Below are 27,204 nucleotides of genomic sequence, written 5' to 3'. Positions count from 1 at the left end.
TACATGAGTACCTTTAGATATTCCTCAATAATGTTTGTATCTTGGAATGCTGAATCTAAAAAGTATTGTAGTGAGTTGTATTGTCGATAAAATATTTTGACATGGGAGGCAGAAAATGATATGGAACCTTCCATCTATTATCTCCTAGAAAGTTCCAGTCAGAAGCCCCACTACAACGAATGGTTGTGCAATTCATTTCAGTGAGTCTCACTGAGAAGAATTTTTCAATGGATTTGGCCCTTTAGGTCAATCTCTCAGTGTCACAGGAAATAATACCCCAAATTTACTGCTTGAAGATGGTTACATAACCTGCTTCATGGTCGGGTTGCTTCAGGTGACTAGGGCTATAATCCAATACCCTCTTACCTGAGAGTAAGCCCTACTGAACTCGGTTGGATTTATTTCTGAATAGACATGCATAGGAGTCTTCTGTAAATACATTTGTGCTACTGACTGTACAACTCCAATGGACTGACCCAAGAGAGAGTGGAAGGGAGGATCTCTGACCTTGTTTGGCAGCTGGACCTGGGGTGGGGGCCGTGGAGAGATGGGCCCACACAAGCAGAGCTGTGTCTCCATGGAAAGCCACACAGCGATGGCTGATTTCCTGACCACCCACCCTCCCCTTCTGCTGCTTGTTTCCATCAGCTTCACCTGCTGTACACCACACATAAATGAAAAAAAACCCATTTGATTCAGATTTTTCTTTATTAATGCATCGGGGGCAAAGAAGTCAGGTCACAATTTGTTGTAACACATTTATAATGAATATCCATGCCTTCTCAGAAAAGCACAGTTCAGCAGTGTTTGTTTATGCTTTGATACGAGGGAAATAATGGTTTGACGTAACTGAGAGGATGTGGGAGAGCTATTGAATGCAGTAACCTCTGAGCTCTGCTTTAATTATGTTTTCTTCAAGAGGTTCATAATGGACATGGAGTATTGGAGCACTGAGGGTAGATCAGTAACGTTAATTGTGTTGTTTAGACAAGTTGGCTGCTGGGGCTACTCTTGTGTTCAGTTTTTCATCTGATAACAAGTAAGATGCTTCCAATAATAATGTAAAATCCTTGCAAGAGTCATTGGGCTTTTCTTTAGAATTGAGGAGCCTTAAGATCAGCCTTACCCAACATGGTGACCTCCAAACGTTGTTGGACTACAACTCCCAGTAGCCTCAGCCAGAATGAGTCAGTGATGATGGGAGTTGTACTCCAAAACATCTGGGGGACACCAGATATGGGGAGCTGCTTAAGACAATGGCCAACTGCTGCCTAGAAAATAGTTGGGCTTGGAAACAACCTGGTCAGAGTTATATCTATGGTTTGCTAGTTCAGTCTCCAGGCCAAAGACTGGTGCTGCTTTGCATGTTTGTTTCCTGACTTTCTGGAGTAAAGAAAGTGCTTAACCATCAGTCTTGGGGCTAATCCAGATCTTAACCTGAGCAAAATTATTTTCTTTCTGATTGAGAATGCTCTTTTCTGACCTTGGATTGGTGCTCGGTCCAATACCTAGGATCCAATGGACTCTTGGTCCAGAGCTTGCACCCCTGTCCCAAAACAGGTCCATTCCTGTGAATTGCTCCTTGGTGTTAGGCACAAATCACACTTTCCTCACTTAGCATGCTCCTCAACAATCTACTTTATTACTAGGTAGCATGCTGTTTCGCAAAATCTTTCCCAGCTTTCTTTGATGCTGCTGCTTGCAACAGCAATATGCCCCAGTGAGGACACCCCACACAGAGAACATGCAGAGATTTGCAGGCAGTTGAGAGCCTTTTCTTCTTGATCTACAATCTAGATGAATCAATACTGAGTGGTAAAGGATGAAGCCTTGTGTTGTACATACTAACACACTTGTATGCATAGGCATGCATTTTGTGGGGGGGGAGGGAGAACCTCAGTTTGCTGTGTATTTTTATTGATTTTTATTAATTTAGGGGGGGTAGCTGCCCCTCCCTGCCCCTCCCCCCGGCTATGCCCATGTGCATAGGTGGCAGAAAACACTATAGAATTAACTGTTGCCTTGATGGGTGGGTTTTAGGCCAGTATATCTAAATAATGCATTATCCCAGAGTAAAAAAATAAAATAAAATTGGGAATCTCTATGTTATTGACCTACTTCCTGTTGAAGACACTCCCTCCTCCCATTTCTTTCTCCCTCCACCCTTCCTTAGATTTTACCACTCTTTTCTCTCTTTCTTCTTTTGAAGGTTGATTTGAGCCTAGTAGCTTTGATGGTTGGTTAGGTGGGTAACTTCTAAAAATGAAAGATTGGGATGGTGTTCAGCTAAGTTTTAGTCTGAGAGGACCCACTGAAATTTCAGTTTACTCTGAGTAAAACTCGATTCAACACCAGTAAGAGCCAGTGGTTGGGGGAATGATTTGGTGCAATGCATTATTTTGTGTCAAAATCGGGAAACAATTAATAACACCAACCTGCATGATACATTTCAGAAAAACTGGTTCACCAAAGGCTGAAGCTAGCAAAAAAGCATGATTTCAAAAGAGAATTGAGATGCAAGAGAAAAATAAGGCACTTTTTCATACATGTTTTTACATAATCATGTACACGTGGATACAAAAAGCTAAGGTAACTTGATCTCACTTTTAAAAGTAACTGAACTTCATCATCTCAGTCAAGATGAAGAGTAGACTTCCTTTTTTACACACTAAGCAGATACCACTTCCACAACTGAGCAGAGCAGCAATGAAAATGCAGTGGCAGAAATTTTTAAAAAGAAACCATGGATATGATTTTTCTTTTTTTAATGCACACAAATTCATCAAAGTGCTTTTTGCTTCCTGGGTAATTTTTGACCATTTAATTACAGCACACATTAAACAGCAAGTAGAAAATGATATAGAACTACAAATTATCTAGACAATTATTACTGTTGCTTATTCTGGAGATTAGATTTTTTTTTCTTTTTACAGAGTATGCTTTTGTAAGCTGTGAATTATTTTTGCTGCTATCATATAACAGAGGAGCAGATGATGGCACTGGTAACAGAACAGAAAACCTTATATAATATGACTGCCCATCTTTTAATTTTAAACAAAATCTATAATTTCCTGCTACATAATTAGTAAATCATTTTTAAGTATATTAGAAATGCTCAACTACTTTACAGGTGTAGTTATTCACACACACAAACAATTATTTTATGCACATGTAATAATATATGGATATAATTTATTTCCTAATCTATCACTGAATATACAAGTATTGACTATGGTATTTTACAATATTTACAGCTGTCTTCTGTTTTTATACATACATTCAGCAACAACACAAAAGCTTTTCCACACTCCATCTGCTGCCTCACTCCATAATTTTGCACTTCAAATATTTGTAAATGTGTAAAGAAGGAGATTGTTTTTCCAAGTCAGCACAGAATATAGATGAAGAATCTTCTTTGGATGAAATCTTAGTGAAATGGAGGACTTCAACAGACGAGGGTTACAACCTCCACTAACACTCAGAGGTAGCTTTGATCAGTCTTGTTACTGCAGCTAGCTTGAAAATCATTTTTTTCTCACTGAGAACGATATGTTGGAAATAATTGTATGGGGGGGGGGAGAGAGAATCTGCACAACTAAACACATATAGATAAAAATGAACTATTTCAAGTCCTATGCAAATGCATTGGATATATACCTTATTTTTCTGTGTATAAGATGCCCCCTACTTTTGGGGACTCCAATTTAAGAAAATGGGGTGAGTTGGCCCAGAGTTTTTTGGGGAGGATTGCCAAAGTTGTTGAGCCACAAAAATCACTCACCCGACGCTGAAATCTCATGCGTCACAGAAGAAAACAAGCGTCAGCCCACTCGCCGCCAGCAGACACCAATTGCACGCCCAGTTGCCACAGCAGCAGCCAATCCACAGCAGCCCTTGTCGCAGCCACCAATCAGCCACACAACTGCCACAGCGAATCCTAAGCAGCCTTTGCAGCAGCCACTAATCACCCACCCAATCGCTGCTGACAAGTTCCTACTCGCAGCTGCAACCAATTGCACATCCTGCATATGCACTATCCGTGTATAAGACGCCCCCCCCCCGATTTTTAACATTCTTTTAGAGTAAAAAAACCTCGTCTTATACACGGAAAAGTATGGTACTTCTGAATGATAATCTCCACTGGATTCCCTTTTCCCATACCTCTGATCCTTTTAGGGAGTGGAGTAGGGGGCAGATGGGGTTACTATGGCTTTGAGCCACTGCAGTTCGAGTCTGAATTAAGGTAAGGCTGTCTAATCTCAGAATCATGTTTCTCAGTACTGTAGATGATGAGTGCAAAGTTCCCATTTGGTCAGACTCTCTTTTGAAGTTATTTGTGCAATGGGATTTTGCCACGGGAGCAAATCGTTCTGATGGATACTATATGCAGGCACTTGCCTTGGGGCGGGGCGGGCAAGAGAGAGCACCAGTCTCCTCCATATCCCCACCACACTTATAGCACAGCCACCCAGTGGCACTGGTTTGGGGTTGCTACACGGCAGGGGGCCCTGTCACGGCAGTGGTGCAGTTTCAGCTTCCAGAAGTTCCAACTGAAAGGAAAGAAATACAGTGAGAGAGAAAAGAAATGAGCTAATTTCTCCACCCTCCTGCTTGCAAATGATGCTGGGCGAATTTGCTCAGCATGAGCCATTCCTTTCTCAGGGGACAAATCAGAGTAGAGTCATTTTGAGGTGGCAGGAATACCCTTTCACATGACAACATGGAACAACAAAGTCTAAGGAACCCAGGCTGGTTCCAGTGTAAAACTTGATGCTTCATCTCTGCAATACATGCAATGTATCCGATACATCACTAATGTATTTTCTTAGAATAAGTAACCCAATCTGAGGCAATAGATGGCTTGGTAGGAGACCCAGGCTTCAAATTCCATTCACTCCCCTGGTAGTAATGGAGAAGCCATCATCTTGCAGCCTCAGTTACTCCTGTGTAAATGGTAATCAGCCTGCCTCTCTGGACTCCTTTTGATACTGGATAAGCTAAAAATTGCACAACAGTACATGAGTGTAAAATACAGAACTGCAGGATGTAAAATAGAAGCAGTGGACATGGACGCTTCTCCTGACTGGGTAGGGCTGCTTCTCAGTGGTGAGGCATCAGCTTTGCATGCAGAAGGTCACAGGTTTAAGCCCTAACATCTCTAGGTAGGGCTGGGAGAGCCTTTTCTGATATCTTGGAAAGTGGTGACAGTCAGCATGGACAATATTTAGTTGGATGGACACAAGTGGCCTGACTCATTCTAAGGCAGCATCCCATGTTGCACTTCCCTCAAAAGACTCTACTGCCCCATAGGCTTGGAACTGTCTCTCAGATCAGCTGGGTGATGCCATTTCTCTCTCTTACCTCAAAACCTTTCTAAAAGCCCATCTGGTTGGAAGTGACCTATTATCCCAGAAAGGAGGTGGTCAGTTGCAAGATTAAAGGAGAAAATATCTGAAGGTGCACACAAAGAAACATATTTGCTTTTCAGGTTTCAAGTTAATAACCACCAACAGAACCACAATGTTTACGAAGTTGTCAAAATGGATCTGCTTCTTAAATTCAAAATGTGGATCCCTTTTAAATGTTGGGATTCCCACCCCACTCCAACACACACTGTGCATCCCCCACAACTTCTCACTAGGGATGGAAGGAGCTGTCAGTTTTTGTTCTTAATTTCCAATCCTAAATTCAGTTCTCCACATTTCTGCAGCAATTTGTGAGTTTTGTTTTTTTAAAGTTTCAGTTCTCATATTGTTTCAGAAAGTGTGGATTTGTTTTTCAGTGTGAACTGAATCAAATTCCACCACCATTCCTCCTTCTCACCCATGCAAACCTCCCCTCTCCCCAGTTGCCAACATTTCACACTCCATAAGTTGTTTCTAACATTATCTTCGATTTCTCTAGCAACATGCCAACATGAGAGTGATTTGTGGGAAAAGTTCATTTGTAGATCCATTTGGACTTTGAAACTGAGATGGCAGTTCCCTTTGTGACAAGCTTTTGGTCAACTGTCCAGTGTCTGCCTTGTGGGTTCATGTTACCAAACTTGTAGTTGAGAAATTCAGAAATTCTTAATAATGAAATATTCTACCCAGAGGATTGGGGTATGCTGGGCAGAGCTTCATCTTGATAACTTCACCGAGTTGAACAAAGTTTCATTAACCTACACCAATTGAAGATTTGGAGCTACACAACCCAGACTATATAGAATATAAAAATACAACACACACTACGTTACATAACATATCAAACACAGAGTACAATTGTTCCTTTGATTCAATGGGTCCTTTGTAGACTGCATTAATAGATGTTCTCTTTTCTGTAGCCATTGATGAAAAACTATTGTTTGAAACCTGACCCTATTTTTGAATGTAATGTTATTTACAGTAATGTCTTAAACAACAATCCTATCCTCAGGCCACTAAAATCCAGTTGATTTCAGTAGTATTTAAGCATTTTTTGTTTATGACTGCAGACTCACATTGCTACTACTAAGTAAAAACACCCCCATCACTTTTAAGGTTTTATTTTTAAGGTTGAAATGCTGGGAAAACAAACAAATTCAACAAAAATACGAGGTAGTTCTCATTTCCTCCTTCACCTGCTAGAGGGCCATGGAACAGTTTTGAAAATGAGTCATAGAAATAAGAGGTATAGCAAGCTGAAAGGAAATGATCCCAGAATGTCCCTACACAGTGGGTTCCTTTTAAATCTTCGAGCATTCTGAAGAGCTGCAGTCCTATGAGCATGTGTGCCATTCACAAGATTTAGCATGCATCTGTAGCTTTGGGAAGCAGTACGGTCTGTTTCAGAGCTGTTCTGTATCTTTCCAATTCAACTCATTAATTGGGACCAAATTCCATCTGCTAACAATAAAGCTTCCCTGGCCCCACTTTCACTATAATGGGGAATCTGAAAATAGTGATTCTTTTCTTTTCACAGAACTAGATGAAATTTGCAGGAATAGCAGCCCTGTCCCCCCATTGGATCACACCTGCCAAATTGTAGGCAGATATATCCAGGGGGTTTGCATGCAGGGTACCTTTGAAATTTGACATTAAAAAAGAAAAAGAAAATCTTTTTCATTTTGTTCCAGAATTGGATAGAATTTGCAGGTATTATCACCTCCTCTGATGGGGTGCAGCCTGCACATTTCAGAATTATAGTTGCAGTGTTCTCCCAAACACCTGAAACTAGCTGCTGCGCTCAGGTGCAGTGAAGGACACTATCCCATTGCCAGTATTGAAATCAGAACTGGCTGTCAGACCAGTCAGTTTCTGTACATGGAATTGGGTGTTGCTACCATCCCACCACTTGCCTCAGATACTAAAATACCTTCGGCAAAATCTCCCGGCTAAAATAAATACTGGAAAGGATGCATATGTGGCATTTTTGGACTGCCGCAGTAGGACACGGGCCTTGAACCTGAATCTCAGAACTACTTCAAATGAAGAATGCAATGAGAAATGGAAAGCTGGAGAGCTGAATTAGAGTAGTGGGAGGACTCAGTTTAATTCCTCGTTTAGCCATGAAACTCATGGAGTCACCTTGGACTGGTCCCCTATCATGCCATCCAGCCAAACTTACCTCACTTGTTGTGGTGAGGATTAAATTGCAGCAGGGGAGGGGAGAACCACACATACTCACGTGAACTCTGTGGTTATGAATGCTATAGATAAGAATTTAATTTTACAATATAGACAAGTGCCCACAGGTCACCATTTCAAGGCAAGGTTCAACAAACCACACAGGCAAAGTGGGAGGACTTCATAAATATTCCTAGATTTTTCACCTAAGTGGGTCTTTTCTTAGAAACAGGCACATAAATTCCTTTAATGTGCCAATTTTAGAGTACTTCTGTTAGACAAGGGCACTCAAAGTTCCTGTTGAAACATTAAGGCATTTAGGAGGCCTCCGTAAGTTTACCATATCTCCATACCAATATTAGTAGTGTGAGGCCTTTTCCCACCCTCCAAGTCATCGAATTTCAGATCAGCCACAATGCTCCTCTCAAGATAATGAAGTAACACTTGTAAATGATCTTGATATCTTTGCTTGCTACTTAGAGTTGGTAACTACACTTCAGGTAAATTCTGAGCAGGCCTTGGTCGGAGAGACTTGACACCTTTAGATCTGGGGACCCAAACCAGCTTGCAAAAGGAGCATCTATTCCCTTCTCCTGCTGCTCTTCACCAACAGCAACCTTGTTAACTGTCTGATCAGCTGTCCCTTATTTCTGCAATGATTTCTCCACCACCATTGCAAATGCCCACCATGCATGCACAATGAAAATCTGTCATGGAGCCCCAGAAATGTGGTCTGTGGTGGAGGGGAGGGGAGGAATTACTAAGAAGAGGAAGAGAGTCACCATGGAGGATAAAGAAGACATATGGGCCAGACTTGGAGAAAGGGCTGTTTGAACAATTCTGAAAGTAGGGGGATCTGTGTATCATATGAGTGGTTGATAGCTGTGGTGGTCATCAACCCTGGCAGTTACTCTTTACAAAACGAAGGTGAAACAAACCTATACTTTGGGTAGTTCACAGGGCTGGGATATTGGGGCAAGTACTGTTGGGCACCAACAGATGCTGGACACTAGTCCTCTATCCTGGACCTGCTGCCCCCTCTCCATGGTGTTGCTCCCTCTTCACTTGTCCCCTCTAAGCTTATGGGCAGTGGCAGGAGCAAAGAGAAGAAAGAACATCCTTCAAGTGCCTTTTCTTTCCCTCTGAGCATTTGTGTGGATTGTGCCCAAGGAGCACAACAGAGGGCATCTTTCCCAAGAACACCCTTCCCCAACACACACACACACACCCCTGGAATGAACACCGGGAATACCTCTACTGAATAAATTGTGAATACTCAACAGAAGATCAGGGGCTTGTGAGTTCAGCCCAACTGAGCTTGCTCACAAAAGCACCTCCCCATTGTGAATTTCCATATGACCCATTGCAAAATAGATAGCTATTTCAAGGTGAGATCACAACCAAATAATTCTATGGGTTACTTCTTCACAAAAGCCATGGTAGGAAAATGGATCATCAGGGTCTGCTCATGTAGTATGAATCATGGTGATGCAGACATGTCTAAAAGCATTGACTGAAAGTCTATTGCTTGCCAGTCAGAAGTCTAAAGAAGGAGGACTATCAAGGGCCCTGTGGGCTGGCAGTAAGGCCAGGTGCTAGAAGGGCTGATAGACCTTAGTTATATTGATTCTGACTGGGTACAAGGCAGTTCTTAAAATATATACAGTTCTAGAATGTTAAGCAATAGCAAACATTCTGTTGCTTCAAAAACTATGAAAGCATCTCCTCCTTTCTCAGCTATGGAATAAATATCACAATGATACACAGACAAGGGCCTGGCCATGCAAGGTACATCTGGGAGCTCTCTAGTTTCCCAAAACCCAATTGGGACTGATGATGTCTGGATTCATCATTCCATGACTCCCCAGCTAGGGAAGATAAATCAAAAAGAGTGGCACATCTTCCAGAAGCTACACATCAGTAAAGACTGTAATTTCAGAATTCATGTCATCTCCAGGAGGGATTCCCGAATCCAGAGATGACATCTCCACTGCTAGTCATACCTGCTGGTTAGTCCTATCCACCGTGTTGGCGGTGGAGGCATGCTCGCGAGTGTTTTGTCGGACGTGGGTGGAGTTTTGTTGCTCCATGGTTGAAGCTGTTGGGATGCAGAACTCTCTGAAACACCTTTTGAAGTTCTCATCTAGAAAGGCATAAAGGACGGGATTAAGGCAGCTGTTTGTGTACCCTAAAGCAATACAGAAGTGCCAGGAGACGGTCTGGAAAGTAGTTTCTGGGATATGGATCAAGGCTTTAATGATAACGTAAATATGGATGGGGGTCCAGCAGACGATGAAGACAGCCACAACCACGAGGACCATCCTGGTGATCCTTCTAAGATTCCTGTCCTTCTCCTTGGAGCCAGAGAGCATTCGGACACTCTTCAGGCGTAAAATCATGAGCCCATAGCATACCGTGATAATTAGGACAGGCATGATGAAGGCAAAGATGAAAACACAGATTTTCAGCAAGTTCTCCCAGTACCATGCTGGGTGAGAGAATATAAGTGTGCAATCAACAGATCCTAGGAGGAAAAGAAAAAGAAAGAAATGAGGTTTGAGAGAATTATTTATTTACATTTAATCCTGTTCTTCCTCTTGCCCCCTCCATCCAAGGCCATAACTATATTCTACTGTGGTGCGAGCCTGTAAGAAAACTCACTGACTTTTAATGTGATGTTTACAACATAGAATTTTTAGGGAGGGGGGAGATTCAGTGTTCAAAAGGTCAATAAGGGCAGGGCCACACATACAAGTCCCACTCCAACTGTCCCTAGGTATGTCTGCCTGTTCAGTCCCTGAACTTCTCATGTTGACTGGGAGTTGTCTGCAGAAGTTTTATTCATGTTTGCTTGAAAATGAGCAGAACCCTCTGCATAATCAGGGACCTTGATAAAGTGCTTCTGTGCAAGGAAAATATCCCTGAATAGAGTCTTGTTGGCTTAAATTAGCCTATTTTCCATATAAAAGCATTTCTCCAAAAAGAGAAAATAGGTAAGATTCACATAACTAGGCTTCCTTAAGCTGACCAGCAATAGTTTTGGGCAAAAACCATCTTTTTGACTGTTAGATAGCTTAGTGGAATTCATAGCTATCTCCTTCCTTCCTTCCTTCCTTCCTTCCTGTTAGGAGCAAAAGAAAGTCGGAGATAATTTACTATTTAATAACAAAAAGTGTCGTTCACTGCTATTAGAAAAAATCATGTTAAATATCTTGCTTTTTCATTCCCTGTTATAAGTAGCTATCTAATTCTAAAATAATCTAAATATAAAAGTGTGCCTTTAAATCACAGTGCCACCACTTAAACCGGGTCTCCATCACTAAATGAACCACAACTTATATACATTAACTTGGGAGCAAGTCCCACTGGAATGGTCCGGGTGACTTTATAATAGACAAGATATAATCCCATTCTTAGCTGATTAGTTTATTGATTAACAGCAAAACCTTATATGTACTTATGTAGATGTAATTCCCACTGTCTTCTAAGCGGATTACTCCCAGGAAAGTGGGTGCAGGATTGTATCCTAAACTGCTTAGTTTCTATGGGTTACATAAAGAGAGATAGATGTAGCCAAAAAATAAAAATAAAATGTAGATGCACTACTTCTAAATGAGGCTCCCTTTATGCAACCATAATGTTCTTTGCAGCTTCTAGAAATTCTTCTTTCTACCCACATAATCACAGCTTGATGGAAGTGTGTGAAGAACCAACAAACCTTCAACAACTCTATTTTGCATTGTACTTGTGGCCTGGCTTGTTCTTTGCCAGTGTGTCAGCCTCTGTTTTTAGGTAAACATTATTTCTTATTAGGTATTAAAATATCCCATTTTGATGCATTCCCAGTAATCACTGTGACTCATGTTTTATGTATGTGTATACCAAATTTCGTACTTCTGGGTGTTCTGGAAGTACCTTAATGTTTAGGAGGGTATCATTCCTCTCTTTCTTGATATTAATTTGCAAGTGTCCTCCCTTTAAGATCCACTTCCCATTTCCATAATCAGTGTGTCTCAATGTGTGAACCAAATGTCAGATTTCTCACTAGGGTGGAAGTATCACCATTTGGGGGGTGGATGCCTTCTGAGTCGCCCATTTGAGTGTAAAGTATAGAAAAGTCCCCTTTTCATTGTATATTACATGTGCTACTAAATTTTCTGACTTTCACTGGAAGGTAACCTAGAAATTTGATTTCTGCATGAGTTTCTCTCTCTCCTTCATTCCCTGCCTTCCTGCCACTGCTGAAATATTTGAGCATCTGGAAATGGTGTGTGAAATCCTTACTCACCATTGCTCTCTTTGGTGGTTGCCATCACCATAACTGGGATGCCGATGGCTGAAGAAACAATCCAGTTACAGACGTTGACAATTTTGGCATTTCTGGGGGTGCGGAAATCCAGAGCCTTGACTGGGTGGCAAACTGCTATGTAGCGATCCACACTCATCGTGCAGAGAGTGAAAATACTTGTGAACATGTTGTAATAATCTATGGAGATAACAATCTTACAAATGGCGGTACCAAACGGCCATGTTCCCAGGAGGTAATTCACACTTTGGAATGGCAGCGTACTTGTTGCCAAGGCATCTGCCAGGGCAAGGTTGAAAATATAGATGTTGGTAGCAGTCTTCATTTTGGTATATCTAAGAAAGTCAACAAAGCAGAGGAATGAAAAGCTATAACAAGATCAAACGCAGTTATAACCAGACTAATGTCTGATTTGAGGACTAGGGATTAAGAATATCGTATTTTTGTGCCTTGGTCCAGCAATATGGTACAGAAAGAATTTTCGGGGGGGGGGGGACTCAGTATCAAGTTTATCTGTAGATATTTTATCTCTAATTCCCATTTTTCTCCTTGATCTTGATGAGAAGCGTGCTATTTTCCCCCACCTGTTCTAGTAGTAGAAATATAAACATTTCTCACATATTATACACATAATTAGATAAATAATTTTATGCACATATTTTGTACCTATACATTCTGGGTTTCCTACAGGAGCAAGCACATAAACAGACACATACAATAATGTATATAACTGTATATAAATACTTATTTATTAATACTTATAAAACAATGTTCTAACAGAGAGGAGAGTGGAACTCTCCATCATGCCATTAGAAAGCTATTCTAGGCGGGGTGAGAATGCCCCTCCTGTATTGGAGTTTTGCTCTGTCCTGTTCTTCTTGTGGGCCACTTAATTGAGGTGGTGAGCAAGGTGGCTATTTCACAGCATCTTACCCAATGAGAACCAAAGTGATTTTAGATCTCTTCTATGGACACAGCCCCAAAGTTCTGCTTCACTCATTGTAGCTGGGATGCTCTTAAGTATCAATGGCATAAACTTCTGTTTCTGCCACTACAGCTAAAGCAGTCCCATAGGACAAGGCTGCCCATTCCACAGAACAGAATTCAACTGAGGTACTTGGGTGTAACTGCCCTGTACGCTGACAAAGAGCAACAAACAAATGTCTACCACAAAGTGTCGTTGAACCCAACTCAAAGGGCAAAGGGGTCTGCAAGAAAGGCACTTAATGCCTGCATTTTGAGATATCTAAGAGAGATCAAGAGCAGGAAGGCATGGCTTATGCGGAGATGTTCTCTGGCTGGTTGCATAAATTCACTTTATGTGCTTCCTGTCCTGCACCTGGCAATAGTCACGTGGATTTTGCACAGCTTTAGCATCCACACAGGGCTCTTTATATGTGAAGAGACTGAAAAATAAAATGAGTATTAAAGAAAATGCACTAACTCATAACATGGTTAGCACAACCCTTGTCCGGAGCCTTCATCAATAGCCTTAATGGGGGGGAGGTCTCACTGAGGACATTCCCTTTCTCAAACCTGAGATCAGCATGAAGATAGTAGGGATGTGTGAGCATAAGGTCAGCTCTTTTTCAAGCTAGGGCTCTAATGCTGACTCAATCCCATCTAAATCCCATTTTTGAAAGAAACCCCTTTCTCTATCTCCCTAAATTTATGGTGCCTTTTTGCATATGTGCTCCTGCTGTGGCAGAATATCATGGAGCTTAATTCACAAGAATTAAATTATAGGTTACCCCACTTGACTATGCTACCTGCTTGATATTCAAAGGCTGCAATCCTATCCCTGTGACTAGTTATTTGCTAAGCCAAACAGGCCAGACTGTTACTCTTGACTTGACTGTATGTACACACGATTCATAAAACAACCTGAATTTATAAACTGTGCTAATGATATTCCTGAGGAAAAGAAGCAGGCATAAATGTTTCTCTGGCAAGGTCTCTTCTATCTGATGCTGCAGTACTGGTACCCATTACAAATTGCTGCCCTGGGCAACCATCTATGCAGCTATTGGGAAATCTGGTTAAGAAATATGTGCTGTCCAGCTACTCAAATAGTATCATTTACATTTTTATTAACCTCCTTCTTCATTTTCTCCCTATTACATTTTATATTCTTAGGTTAGGCCATGTTGCATTTTGTCCTATCTTTATGATGAAGTTGTCTCATTTTTCCACACCTATAAAGAATAGCATATTTCTCCATTTAAGAAAGATGATTTCCTGTTTGCGAGGGCAGTGTTTACATTGCTCCTTTATTGTTACCGAGTGAGAATAGGACAGATAAGGAGATGGAATATGTAATACCCACCTCCAGAGTTTTTCTATGATTAAAGTTATTTTCGCTTTGACACTTTCTCATAATTTTGTTTCATGGTTTTTATTACATATTTATGACAGGAGCCAAAGCTAAATGAAAAAAGAGGCGATACCAAGCATTTTATTTGTATTTCTTTATTGCAATCCTAGCAGTACAACTCGAGATACTTGGCAGAAGATCTATTATTTTCTTTCCAATATAAACTCATAAGATGCTCCCAATTCTCTTTTATTTGCCTTCCCCAGATGGCTGCTAATATCTTTTCCAAATGAAATTTCTCTTAAGCAACGTTAACATTCAGGTACATAACCAGCGCCAGAAAGTGGCTGTGCTAAGGCTTTTGACTATTAAGGGCAGAATTACACTTAGTAGGGCTTGGAAGCCAGGATGGATTGAGAAGTCCTGCCGCAAATGAAACCTTTAAGAGATGTCACTAGTCAATGTAGACAGTCAGGATGAGGGAGGAGATGGCTTGATTTACTGGCTACAGTAAGGTCTGTGTTTGTATTCCATGCAAAAAAATCAATCTGCAACAAGATCTGTATAAATGATGCACGCTAGTTTATATTTTCTTATATTGTATCATCTTTTTTGCTTCTTCTACTCATTTTGAGGGGCAAAGATCTAGACAGGCATTGAAGGCTCACCCTTAGCTACTAAAAATGTTGCTTCACCCCTTCCAGCTTCTGAGACTGACAGCACAATTCTCTTCATGCTATTGAGAAGGAAGCCCCATTGAATTAAATGGGGTGCCTCACAGGTGTGAGTATAGAATGGAATTGCCCACTCGGTTTCTCACTGTGAAGCTCAGAAGAAACATTACATTTTTAAAAGGGAGGGAGTAGCAGTAGTAGTAGTAGTAGTAGTAGTAGTAGTAGTAGTGAATTATTATTATTATTATTATTATTATTATTATTATTATTATTATTATTATTATTACTACTACTACTATTCCCCACCCAACTGCCTGGGTTTCCTCAGCCACCATTCTAACACTAGAAGGGAATTTCTCAAGGATGCCAGAACTTGACATTATTTGGCATTTAACCCCAACTTCTTGAATTTTGAACATTGTCACTTTTTTTTGCATTTGAAAATGTTGCACTATAATAGACACCCCTGGTTCTACTGCTGTGGAATCTCTGCATGTTTACCTGTGAAAGGTGTGCGAAACGCTACCCTCCTCCACTTCTTTCCATCTCATTGTTGTAGCTCTGACCTTGGTCATTGGGCAGCTGATCATATGGGACAAAGAGTGCCTTTTGGTTTGGGTATCAGTTATAACAAGACATCAAGGAGCACCTGTACAAGTTTTGCAAAACTAGTGCCTAGAATAGTGCTTCCCAAACTCGGGTCTCCAGCTGTTTTTGGACTACAGTTCCCAACATCCCTGACCACTGGTCTTGCTAGCTAGGGATGATGGGAGTTGTAGTCCAAAACCAGCTGGAGACTCAAGTTTGGGAAACACTGGCCTAGAAGCTGTGGGATAAAGTTTAAAAAGCTGAATCCTGACAAGAAAGACACGATGCTATCAAGAGCAAGATCCTAGGCTCTTGAGTGAGGGTTACATTTGTAATAGGAAGGATGGTAATCATCCTTTCCAGACATAGTGCTCAATCAGAGCTGATTGCTATAATTATTTATTTATTTATTTATTTATTTATTTATTTATTTATTTATTTATTTATTTCTGCCCCGCCCATCTGGCTGGGTTTCCCCAGCCACTCTGTTCTGATCTTTTGTTCTGATCTATTGCTGAAAAGTGGGCTTTCCCTTGGGAAGGAGTGGGGGAAGGGGAAAACCATTCGGACCCATGCTTTCTAGGCACGGCAAATGGAATTGTGGGTGAGCCGTGAGACTGACTGCTTCAAAATGTGCTTTACATGGGACTGTCCTTGAAGACACATTGCAAGTAGTTTTGGCTTGCCTCCTGAAAAGTATTAAGTGGTGACAACATATTTAGCCAATTCTGTGCCAGGCTAAATTGGCTACCTTGAAAGCACTTCTTGGCCTGGGCTGGAAGTGACAAACCAGAGAGTCTTTAATTTCCTGAATGAGCCCCTGCATTGACTGATTATGGACTGCATTTCAAGCCTTCCCTATAGAGCCTCACTGTATGAGTTAAAACATCCCTGCATAGACTAGAGCCTTTGCCACAATAGCTTAGAATTACCTCCCCAATGAGGTCAGAATCCACTCTTCCCTCACAGCCGTCTTGGAGAGACTGCAAAATCAGGGAGGTTTTTCGGCTGCTGCAGCAATTGGTAGGTTGCCCAGATTTCAGCTCACAATCATTGAGTTTTGATTTGTATTTTACTTTGGGTGTTTTGTGTTTTAATTATTGTTTTAAAAACGCTTTCTTACATTTTCTTTGAGCTGTGTGAAAGCGCTATACAAATATTTTAAATAAACTGACAATTCATTTTCTACCTTAGCAGCAGACTAAGAAAACCAAACATTTCATCTGAAAGAAAATCGCTCAGAGATGTTATTTTTAACTATACATGTTTTAAATGGTGCTTTTAGCAAACTTTACTGAAGACAATATGACTGATTACATCCATAGCAACTAATGCAACATTCCAGTGATTCTCAGTACGCAGCACTGCCTGGTCCACTTCATATGTGTAAAAGGCTGCTATCATTTTGACTGAAAGCTCCATCCTAAAAATACTCTTTGGAAACGGACTGCGTAGCCCCCAATGCAGCTGTTCAAACACTTTGATTCTACTTCTGTTTAGATCTAGCTCATGGCCTCTCTTACTTGACCCTCCCATACAGTAAACAGGCTTATGGGGTGGGCGGGTACACTTGGCATTAATGACAGCTTCCCTCCAAAGCCTAGATAAATGTTTATTACAATGAAAAAAACCGCAATCCCTGGCCACCTCACAGTGCTAAAGTAAGCTCAAAAATGCACCCCCATCCAATTTCTAAAGCATTTCTAATGTGCCTTGAAGATGGGGCATTAAAACCGAAGTCTCCTTTTCAGAGGAAGAAAGCTTCTGAGAAACCGAAGGACAATTTTTTGGCACCAACACTAGACATGACAAGAGAGCATGCAAATCATTTGCTTTGTGCTTGAGATCATTTTAATGGATTTGCAAAGGCAACATATTGCATCCAGATGAATGTTCCTGGCAGAATTATTTCCAGGCCTCTTGATATCGTACGACTCTGACATTCTGGTTTCTTTTTCAGGTCTTTGTTTACAGATCACAATAACTGTGCAGTCTCAAACAAAGAATGTCTCTAGGGAGCAGGCCCAAGTTCACCTAGTATTTAAATGCCAAGAAGGTAAATGGAAAGATCAAACAATCCCTCCGTCTGTTAGGGTAAAAGAAGTGCTGGCCCTCAAACTCTGTTATCAGGTCATATAATCGAAGTATGTAAATACTTGTGCAAAGCTTATACAAAGAAAGCCACCTGCTCTCCTGGAAGGGTGTGTGTGGATCAACCAGGCCAGGTTCAAGGTTAGTGTACTAAGCCCTGAATAACTTAGGCCCAGAAAACCCAGAAACCCTGTATACCCCAAGTCAAGATCATTGAAGGGGAAATCAACATTGTGGGCCTTGATCTACAGAACTCCCTCTCACAATAAGTTAGATAAGCACCGCCGCTACTGAGTTTCAGGTGCCTGGCCAAAATGGCCGCTGACCGGACCTCACTGTGAGTGGCGGTTGTGGCCCACTGCAGCACCTCCACTTTGCCCCACTGCACCGTGACATTTTCCTTTTTTTTTTTAAGAAATATTTATTAAGATTTTACAAAGACAAATATACAAAAACACATAATAATAAAAGAGAAAAAATAAAAAATAAAAAATAAATAAAACATACAGAAACAACAAGAAAAATTAAAAACAATTATTTTCCATAACATAAAACTCATTTGCTTGTTTCTTTGACTTCCTCACACCTCCCCTTCTTGTATTCCCATTTAAATAATCAAATCAGCAAATCCTTACCCTCTTTCATTTATCTTATCTCTATAACTTAGCATTTTATAACTCAGTATTTTCATACATTATCAATTCATTTTTGCATATTCTTATTAACTTTGTTGCCAATACCACTTATTTCCAATCCAACAACATTTTAGTTATATATCTTTTTTAACTAATTATGCCCTTCTTCCATATTCTTAAAGCATTACAGCTGGAAACCACTTAATTTCTATCCAACATCATTCTAACATTCGTTAATTTTGCAATATTTCTGTAAATAGTCTTTAAATTTCTTCCAGTCTTCTTCCACCGCCTCTTCTCCCTGGTCCCGGATTCTGCCAGTCATTTCTGCCAGTCCCATATAGTCCATCATCTTCATCTGCCATTCTTCCAAAGTGGGTAAATCTTGTGTCTTCCAATACTTTGCAATAAGTATTCTTGCTGCTGTTGTAGCGTACATAAAAAAAGTTCTGTCCTTCTTTGGCACCAATTGGCCGACAATGCCCAGAAGAAAGGCCTCTGGTTTCTTCAGGAAGGTATATTTAAATACCTTTTTCATTTCATTATAAATCATTTCCCAGAAAGCCTTAATCCTTGGGCACGTCCACCAAAGGTGAAAGAATGTACCTTCAGTTTCTTTACATTTCCAACATTTATTATCGGGCAGGTGATATATTTTTGCAAGCTTGACTGGGGTCATGTACCACCTGTATATCATTTTCATAATATTCTCTCTTAAGGCATTACATGCCGTAAATTTCATACTGGTTGTCCACAACTGTTCCCAGTCCGCAAACATAATGTTATGTCCAACATCTTGTGCCCATTTAATCATAGCAGATTTCACCGTTTCATCCTGAGTGTTCCATTTCAACAGCAAGTTATACATCCTTGACAAAATCTTAGTTTTGGGTTCTAACAGTTCTGTTTCTAATTTTGATTTCTCCACCTGGAAGCCAATTTTCTTGTCCAAATTATATGCCTCCATTATCTGATAGTAATGAAGCCAATCTCGCACTTTGTTTTTTAGTTTCTCAAAACTCTGCAGTTTTAGTCTATCTCCCTCTTGTTCCAAAATTTCCCAATATTTCGGCCATTTGGCCTCCATATTGAGCTTTTTCTGAGCTTTTGCTTCCATTGGTGACAGCCACCTTGGTGTTTTATTTTCCAATAAATCCTTATATCTTGTCCAAACATTGAACAAAGCTTTCCTGACAATATGGTTCTTAAATGCTTTATGTGCTTTAACCTTGTCGTACCACAAATATGCATGCCACCCAAAAACATTGTTAAAACCTTCTAAATCCAAAATGTCTGTGTTCTCAAGAAGTAGCCAGTCTTTCAGCCAGCAAAATGCTGCTGATTCATAGTAAAGTTTAAAGTCTGGCAGGGCAAATCCACCCCTTTCCTTTGCATCGGTCAATATCTTAAATTTTATTCCGGGCTTCTTGCCCTGCCAGACAAATTTAGAGATATCTTTCTGCCACTTCTTGAAACAATCCATCTTGTCCACAATTTACAGTGTTTGAAACAAAAACAGCATTCTAGGCAATACATTCATCTTTATAGCTGCAATTCGACCCAACAAGGAAAGCTTCAAATTTGACCAAATTTCTAAGTCTTTTTTCACTTCCGCCCAACATTTTTCATAATTATCTTTAAATAAGTTCCCATTTTTTGCTGTCATATTAATCCCCAAGTATTTCACTTTCTTAACCACAGTCAAACCTGTCTCATTCTGAAACCTCTGTCTTTCAGTCAGTGTTAATTTTTTCTCTAAAACCTTAGTTTTTGACTTGTTCAATTTAAATCCTGCCACTTGACCAAATTCTTGAATTAGTTCTAAAACCCTTTTAGTACTAGATTCTGGCTCCTGTAACGTTAATACTAAATCATCTGCAAATGCTCTCAATTTGTACTGTTTGGCTCCGACCTGTATACCTTTAACCAACCGGTCCCTTCTAATCATATTCAGCAAAACCTCCAGGACTGATATAAAAAGCAATGGGGAGATTGGGCACCCCTGTCGTGTCCCTTTTTCTATCTTAAATTCTTCCGTCACCACATTATTTACAATTAATTTAGCCTTTTGTTCAGAATATATTGCACCTATACCATTTTCAAAACCTTGGCCTACCCCCATCCCCTGTAGGTTCTTTTTCATGAAACTCCAAGAGATATTATCAAAGGCTTTCTCCGCGTCCACAAATATCAGAACTGCTTTAGTGTTTATATTCACTTCTAGTTTTTCCAGAATATCAATTATGTTCCTCAAATTATCAGACAAATGTCTCAATTATGTTCCTCAAATTATCAGACAAATGTCTTCATGGGAGAAAGCCCGCTTGGTCTTTATGAATCTCTTCCATCAATACTTTTTTCAATCTCTTGGCCAGAATGTCAGCAAAAAATTTGTAATCCACGTTAAATAACGATATAGGACGGTAGTTCTTAAGCTGGGTCTTTTCAGTCTCTGTTTTCGGTATAAGTGTAATATACGCCTCTTTCCACGACTCTGGTGCCCTCTTCCCTTCCAGAATTTCATTACAGACTTCCTTCAAAGGTTGTACTAACCACTCTCTCAAAGATCTATAATATCTAGAAGTCAGCCCATCCGGTCCTGGAGATTTGCCCAGTTGCATATTTTGAATGGCACCTTCTACTTCCTGTTCAGATATTTTATAGTTCAACATTAATTTACTTTCTTGGCACCGTGACATTTTCCTGGCTGTTATCATGTCTCCTCGGCCGCCGCAGAGGCTCATGGGTTTCCACCAGCCTGCTATTCAAACTGGCCAGTCTGTGGCAGCCAAGGGGGCATGGCTAGGGGAGCAGAACTGAAGCAAGCAGGCTTCGCTCAGGTTTGCCTAGGGGCCGGATATGGCCCTCTTTACCTGGCCGTAAGGACCCTCTCCAGGCCACCCTGTCCACAGCCACCCCCATCTGTCCAGGCCACTCCTCAGCCCTGTTTTGCAATATCCATGAGTGCTTTTTGCCTGGCTGCCATAAGGCATGAACTCTGCTAATGCCTCTCACACGCTTGGATGAAAGGGGATGTGTAAGTGTGTATAGAAATTAGCCTGCTGTACAAAGGTAAACATTTACCATCCATGGCTCCACCCAGTGACAAGTGGCCCCCAGGTGGTTGCCTAGAAGGCAATGTGGCCCTTTATCTGAAGAAGGTTCCCCACTCCTGATCAAGAACAGAAGAAGTGTCTCTCAGGATCCAACCAAAGGCTTATTGTATCTGTTCACAGTAGCCCATCAGATATGAAGCTCATGAGTAGAAGATGAGATCAATAGAGATCAAGGACTGTATAGCCTTGTCCTTCATGAATTTGTCTAATCCCCCTTTAAAGTTATCTCAATTGGTGGCCATTAGCACATCAGTAAATACCACCATTTAACAATGCCCTGAGTAAATTCCAGCCCATGATTTAGGGAGGCTGACTGGACTTGTATGCTCTTCTTTCTCAGATTTTTGAGCAGTCTTGGATTAAACAAATCCTTTCAGTCATTGTATTAACCTAAAATAATTGCCTGTATGGATCTAAAATAATCTACCAGAATGGAAGCATTCTGCATATACTTCCTTTCATGCAGGGTCCTCACACTGTGCAATTTTCAGGCAGGGTGGTCTTTGTATAGCTGCAGACATAAATTGGGATACCCAATTTCTACCTGTTGCAATAATGACTTAATTCTTTGCATTGCGGCGGCAGGGAATGTAATCAAACATGACTCATAATCAAAATTTCAGGAAGTGAAAAACACTTTGGGGACTGTAACTCTATCCACGTTTATGCAGACACAAGGCTTACTCAAATCCAGTCAATGGCAGTAAAAAGTGTTTCTTCTGATTGACAGTTTTTACATCTAACATGCCATTATTATTCTATAGAACTGCTCACAGTACCAAGAGAAAGTGAGTTCCCCATGGTCATTCATACTCAAAGTACACATGATACTTGTATGTCTCATGTTCCTCCACTTGATCTGCATTTTCTTTTCTTAAAAAGTAAAAAGCAGTTGTGGGAGACTGGTATTTTTATCAGAGCACCAACAAAAAGGGGATTATCCATTCTGCTTCACTTTTACCTCTCCTTATGCCACTTTCCCCAACCTCATGTTGATTTTCTCTCCAGAATGGGAGACCTGCAGGTCCCAATATATTTGTTCCCACAGGTGCTACTGGGGTGGGAATCAATGATGAAATGCTTAAAAAGTAGGAGTTATACAGTCACCTACTCAAGATTGTCTCTCCCAGCAGATACTTTGCTTTATTTCTTTTTTTAAAAAAGGAACAATGTCTGGATTATGCATTGTCACACTATCCCTGCTGTACTTTTTAAATGTTCTGTAAAAACAATAAAAATTAGATTTACAAAAAGTAGGGGGGGGTGTTACTTGTGAATGAGTATCACATGTAATTTGAGCCTTAGAGAACATCATAGCCAAGTATAGATTGAAATGCAAGTTCCTCACACCAAAATTCATCTACTCTTTCCTATAGACCTAAAAAGGATGGTTTTTTATACGTTCAGTATGGGAGGTTGCTGCTGATGTGCTTCTCAAGGAGCCTCCTAGAATTCAAATCCACTGCCTTCAATGAAAATGTTGCTCTTGGTCATTGTGGGGTACGGAGTGGGAAACCATTCATCAGCTCAAATACACACCCACACCTATATATATATAATTTCTATTCTACCCTTCCTCCAAAGACCTTTCGGTAGCTCACAATGTTTTTTCTATTTTATTGTCATAACAAGGCCAACTAGTTACCTCAATGGCTGAGTGGAGATTTGAATTGGATCTCCCTGGCACTAATCAGGCACTCTAACCACTGTTGAAAAAGCAATTAAGTCATTATGCAATGATGAGAAGGAAGGAAATGCATTTGAATAATTAGTCTTATAGCAGTGTGGGACTGTGGATTCAACTCCTGGAGGTTCAGTGGGAGCCCCATACATGCTGTCCTGAGTCCCATAAAGGAAGAACAGGAGATAAACGAAAGAGCAATGACATTCTAAATGCGTCTACGAAGAAGTAAGCCAATTGAGTCAAGTAGGGCTTACTCCCAGGCAGATGGAAATAGCATTGCAAAGAGACAGAGAGAGCAGATTTCTTATTGCTGCTGCTGAAATAAACAGCAGATGTTGCTGAAATAAACAGTAGATAATCATTGTCAAAGGTGGTGTTGCTTCTCAGTCACAATCCCTACTTGTGCAACCTGAGTTAGCTCAGTTCTTAACCAAATGATCAAATAATAATAATAAAAAAGGCAATACAAGTCAGCCTGCAAGGAGTTCATAGCGCTGTATAAACAACATGCACCACTCCTTCCCGCTAAGAGAAGACATAGGTGGTGAATGCAGGGCTGGTATCCAGTGTTGGCATGGCTGGACAGCTGCTGAGGGTGACCCAGCAAAGAGTTCCCTAACAAGAGCTTCCCTGGACCTGTTCCTCTTCCTGTTTGATCACTCACCTCTCTGGTTCAACCAATGGTGGTGGTGGGGAGGAGCAATCGATGCCACTGCCTGCTTGCACATTGGCTCTCTGCCTGGCAAGCAAGCGGGTCATCACAACGATGAAGAGGATGGGGAGAGCAGTAGGAGAAGCTGGTGATTATGGTGGTGAGGAGGTAGGCCCCCTGAGTACTGGGGGAGAGCACAGGGCATGTCTTGCCTAAGGGCCCTCTAGAACCCGAAGGGTGATGCTGGTGTTATGTAGTTAAAACTAGGCCATTGAGAGAAAAAGAGGGTGGTATAAGTAAGCTTTGGAAAACTCTGAGGTTTGTTGAAATAGCATGTCAACACACGGACCCAAGGGTTGAGGGGACACACACCCAGACAAAAAGAAATGAAATTCAGTTGCCAATGAATTTTGAGTGTCAGCTGGAAAAAAGAGGCTGACTTCAGCTGCTTATTGCTTATATAGTTTCCCAGGGAAGTAAGTTAAGGGAACTTTTGAGAGGGGTACACTGCAAGATTTTGTTACAGGTACTACTAAATCTTAAAATATGACTGAATACCTTTATTACTTGCAAATTAAGATTTTGCTTCTTTAGGCTTTTGTCCATCCCAGGTGGAATTTTTCAGATAAATAAACTGGTTTCCGCCCCCCTTCCAATGTTGTCTCAGAAGCAGCCGTTTCCACCTGTTGTTATCAATCGTTTCAATAGATGGTGCTGTGTTCTTTTAGATATTGATTGTAATCTCGTTTCTCCTAAATGTTAGCCGGGTGCTAGGAGCAAATTTGATTGCTGTCCTACCTGGCATTCATTAAAGAAATCTAATTTCACAAAGGCAACAAGAAAACCCATTCCACATACAGAAGTGTTGTGCCCCCCCCTTAAGATGGGCAACAAATCTCTTTGCAGTAAACTTGCATCTGACAGAAGTATTTCTGTGGAAGAATATTGCACAACATTTCTTTGGAAGAGGAGCTTACTTGCCCAGGAAATGCAAACCTTTAAAAGGGGGGGGGGCGTTCAGATATTTTCATAACTGAAATAAAGAGGGAACATTTTGGTATGAAAGTCAGTAGGAGGGGGGATATGACCATCAAATTCTGTTATTTTCCCCCGAAAGGATTGTTGGTATTCATCTCTTTATATATAAGTGATTTATTAGCTGGGAGGCTGGCAAAAGAGTACAGATGTGCATTTCTAAGACAGCAAACCTGACCATAGAAGGCACTGCTTTTGAGCCACTTGAGAAGGGGTTATTGTTTTGTTCTTTTCTCTCTCCCTGGATATAGGAAGAGCTATGATCCAAAGTTTTTTTCCTATCTAATACATATATTAAACTCTTCACCCATAAAAATTCATATTCTCACTCAAGAAGAATTTCTTCTCTTTTTAAAAATAAAGTCTTCTTATCACCTGACTACCACTCCAACTCCAAACCAATTTACTTGCACAATCAGACATGCTCCCTGTTACAACTTTCTTTTTCCAGTTACACACTTCTTCTTGCTGCCAGTACAGAGTCTTCAGAACTGCCATGCATATCAGTCCTTAGGCATCAAAACAAGAGGCAATGACTGCATCTCTTCTCAACAGGATTCCCCACCACCAAGGTCCCACGAATACAGTTCCTCCTGAGGGAAGAGGCATCAACATGGTGGCAGTGGTAAGCATAGCCAGGGGTTGGTGAGGACGAGAAGTGCCACGGCACCTTGGGCACCAATTGGTTTACTGCAGTTTGGTCCACCTTAAAGGTGTCCAACAAATATCTCCTTTCATGAACTGTGCAAAGGGGTTTCTGCAGAAGATGGGTCCCACATGAAAAAGAATCGCTGGTTTTAAAAATCTTCCAAAGGGCACCTCCCAGCCAAACCTTTAGGTCTGCCTTCCCCAACCTGGTGCCCTCTCTGAGATTACAATTCCCATCAACCCCAGCCAGCAGGGTTGGGGAAGGCAGCTTTTGGGTTCTCAAGGGCACACTTATGTTCTCCAGGTCTTTCCTCACCAAGGGTAAAGAACTGCATTTCTCCTGGCTGCACTTTCTTGAAGGAGCACCCTGAAAACGACCAGGGAACCACCTCCCTTTCCAGTCTCCATGATGGGGTGGTGGGGAGAGCCATCGCCCCGAAAGTTGCCTCCAGCCCCCCCCTTGCCTGTTTGCATGAATGGCCCTTTCATTGGAACGCACCCCGCCACCGCCTCCCCGCAAGACTCGCTTCCTCTTACCGGATGATGACATACATGACCAAGAAGTTGCCGAAGAGTCCCACCACGCACACGACGGAGTAGAGAACCATGATGACGATGGCCGTGACCATGGAAGGGCTGACCCCGTGGGCAGAGCACAGGCTGCCTCCACTTGCCTCCAGGCTGCCGTTGGGGCCGCCGCACAACAGCTGGGTGCTGTTGGGCTCGCTCAGGTTCCAGGGTTCGCCCCCCATGGTCCCGGAGAGGGCTTCTGCCGGCCAGCGGCCGCCCGACCACAGCGAGGCTCCAAGGGGCTGCGGGCGCTGGCGGCCAGGGAGCTGTCCTTGGTGCTGACTGGACAGCCTCAGGGCAAATTCCCCTTTGCAGTGCAGGAGGGCGGGACCCCTGCCGCCGTCGAAAGCTGCCCCAGACGCAGGAGAGAGAAGGAGGGAGGGAGACGGACCAGTGGGTTACACCTCCCAGCTAAGCCAGTGGCGAAGCGGGAGACGAAAGAAGCGCTGCCTTCTACTCTGAGCTGCAGCCGCTTCCTTCGACAGGAGCGCACGGAGCAAAAGGGCCGGAGAGCTCAGAGCAGTCACCAAGGAGCCCGGGACGAAGGAGCCGGCAGGAAGCAATCCAAAAGCTTGCGCTCCCTCCTTCCAGATGTGCGCGCGCTCCCGCACACTCACACACGTGCGCTCCCACAGCTGGCTCTGGCACACGCGCGCTCACCTGTGCCAGGGGGATGGCTAAGCATGGGGAGGAGGAGCCTCCAGCTGATGGGACGAGGAGGCGGGGAGGGACTCTTTTTAACCCAACCTGCACAGAGGCAGGAGCAATTGAGATCAGGCGGTCCCGCTTCGCGAGCGAGCTGTGGCGCTCTCCTCACCCCCACCTCCGCCGGTCTCTCCCTTCTTTAGCTAACCAGAGCAGCCTCCAGGACAAAGGTGGTTTAATAATCGCAGGAAGAGGGTTAATTGTTCGTGAGAGTTGGGTTCCAGCACAGGGAGTGGCCGGAGGGCTGAGTTCACGGTGCTTTCTAGGCTGAGGGGAAGGGGGTTTAGCTACTATCGGTCTGCGGTCCGAGTTACGGGCTGCGACTACCTTGGATTATGTAACGAACTTGGAAAGTTTGTTCTTTCCGTTCACGCAGCTTTCCTAGAACAATGAGATGGCATTAGGCTGCAGCGCCCAATGGTTGCCAGCAGATTGGTGCTTTGTTTGTTTTAAATAAAGGAAAGCGAAGAGGGCTCTTATCCGGAAGACCAATGACCGCGTGACTCAACCGCATTTATACCCTTGCCAGAAGTCTCCCTCGCATAGTAATCACAGGACAGCCTTTCTGCAACGGGCACAGTTCTACTGCTGCTCACTGCA

At 42.0% G+C, this 27,204-nt stretch overlaps 1 protein-coding gene across 3 annotated transcripts; it reads right to left on the bottom strand.

Moving 5' to 3' along the window:
* Positions 1 to 1,612: 1,612 nt before the first annotated feature.
* OPRM1 (opioid receptor mu 1) lies at positions 1,613 to 26,720 on the bottom strand. 3 transcript variants are annotated; one of them, XM_083608034.1, is made up of 5 exons: positions 25,867 to 26,716; positions 11,875 to 12,227; positions 10,001 to 10,110; positions 9,590 to 9,729; positions 1,613 to 4,550 (listed from the first exon to the last, which is right to left on the bottom strand). In XM_083608034.1, exons 1-5 carry the CDS (start codon positions 26,079 to 26,081, stop codon positions 4,454 to 4,456), a joined length of 915 nt encoding a protein of 304 aa, XP_083464160.1. In that variant the 5' UTR covers positions 26,082 to 26,716; the 3' UTR covers positions 1,613 to 4,453. The 3 variants fall into 3 exon arrangements, with proteins under 3 accessions (XP_083464160.1, XP_083464161.1, XP_083464159.1); XM_083608035.1 differs by lacking the exon at positions 10,001 to 10,110 and having other exon boundaries at positions 25,867 to 26,720; XM_083608033.1 differs by having other exon boundaries at positions 9,590 to 10,110; positions 25,867 to 26,715.
* Between the last annotated feature and the right edge of the window lie 484 nt (positions 26,721 to 27,204).

The sequence above is a fragment of the Podarcis filfolensis genome (genome assembly GCF_964270895.1).
Source record: "Podarcis filfolensis genome assembly, chromosome: 3".
In the NCBI taxonomy this organism is placed as follows: Eukaryota; Metazoa; Chordata; class Lepidosauria; order Squamata; family Lacertidae; genus Podarcis; species Podarcis filfolensis.
The sequence above is the reverse complement of the archived record's forward strand: the minus strand, read 5'-3'. Positions and strand labels throughout refer to the sequence as shown.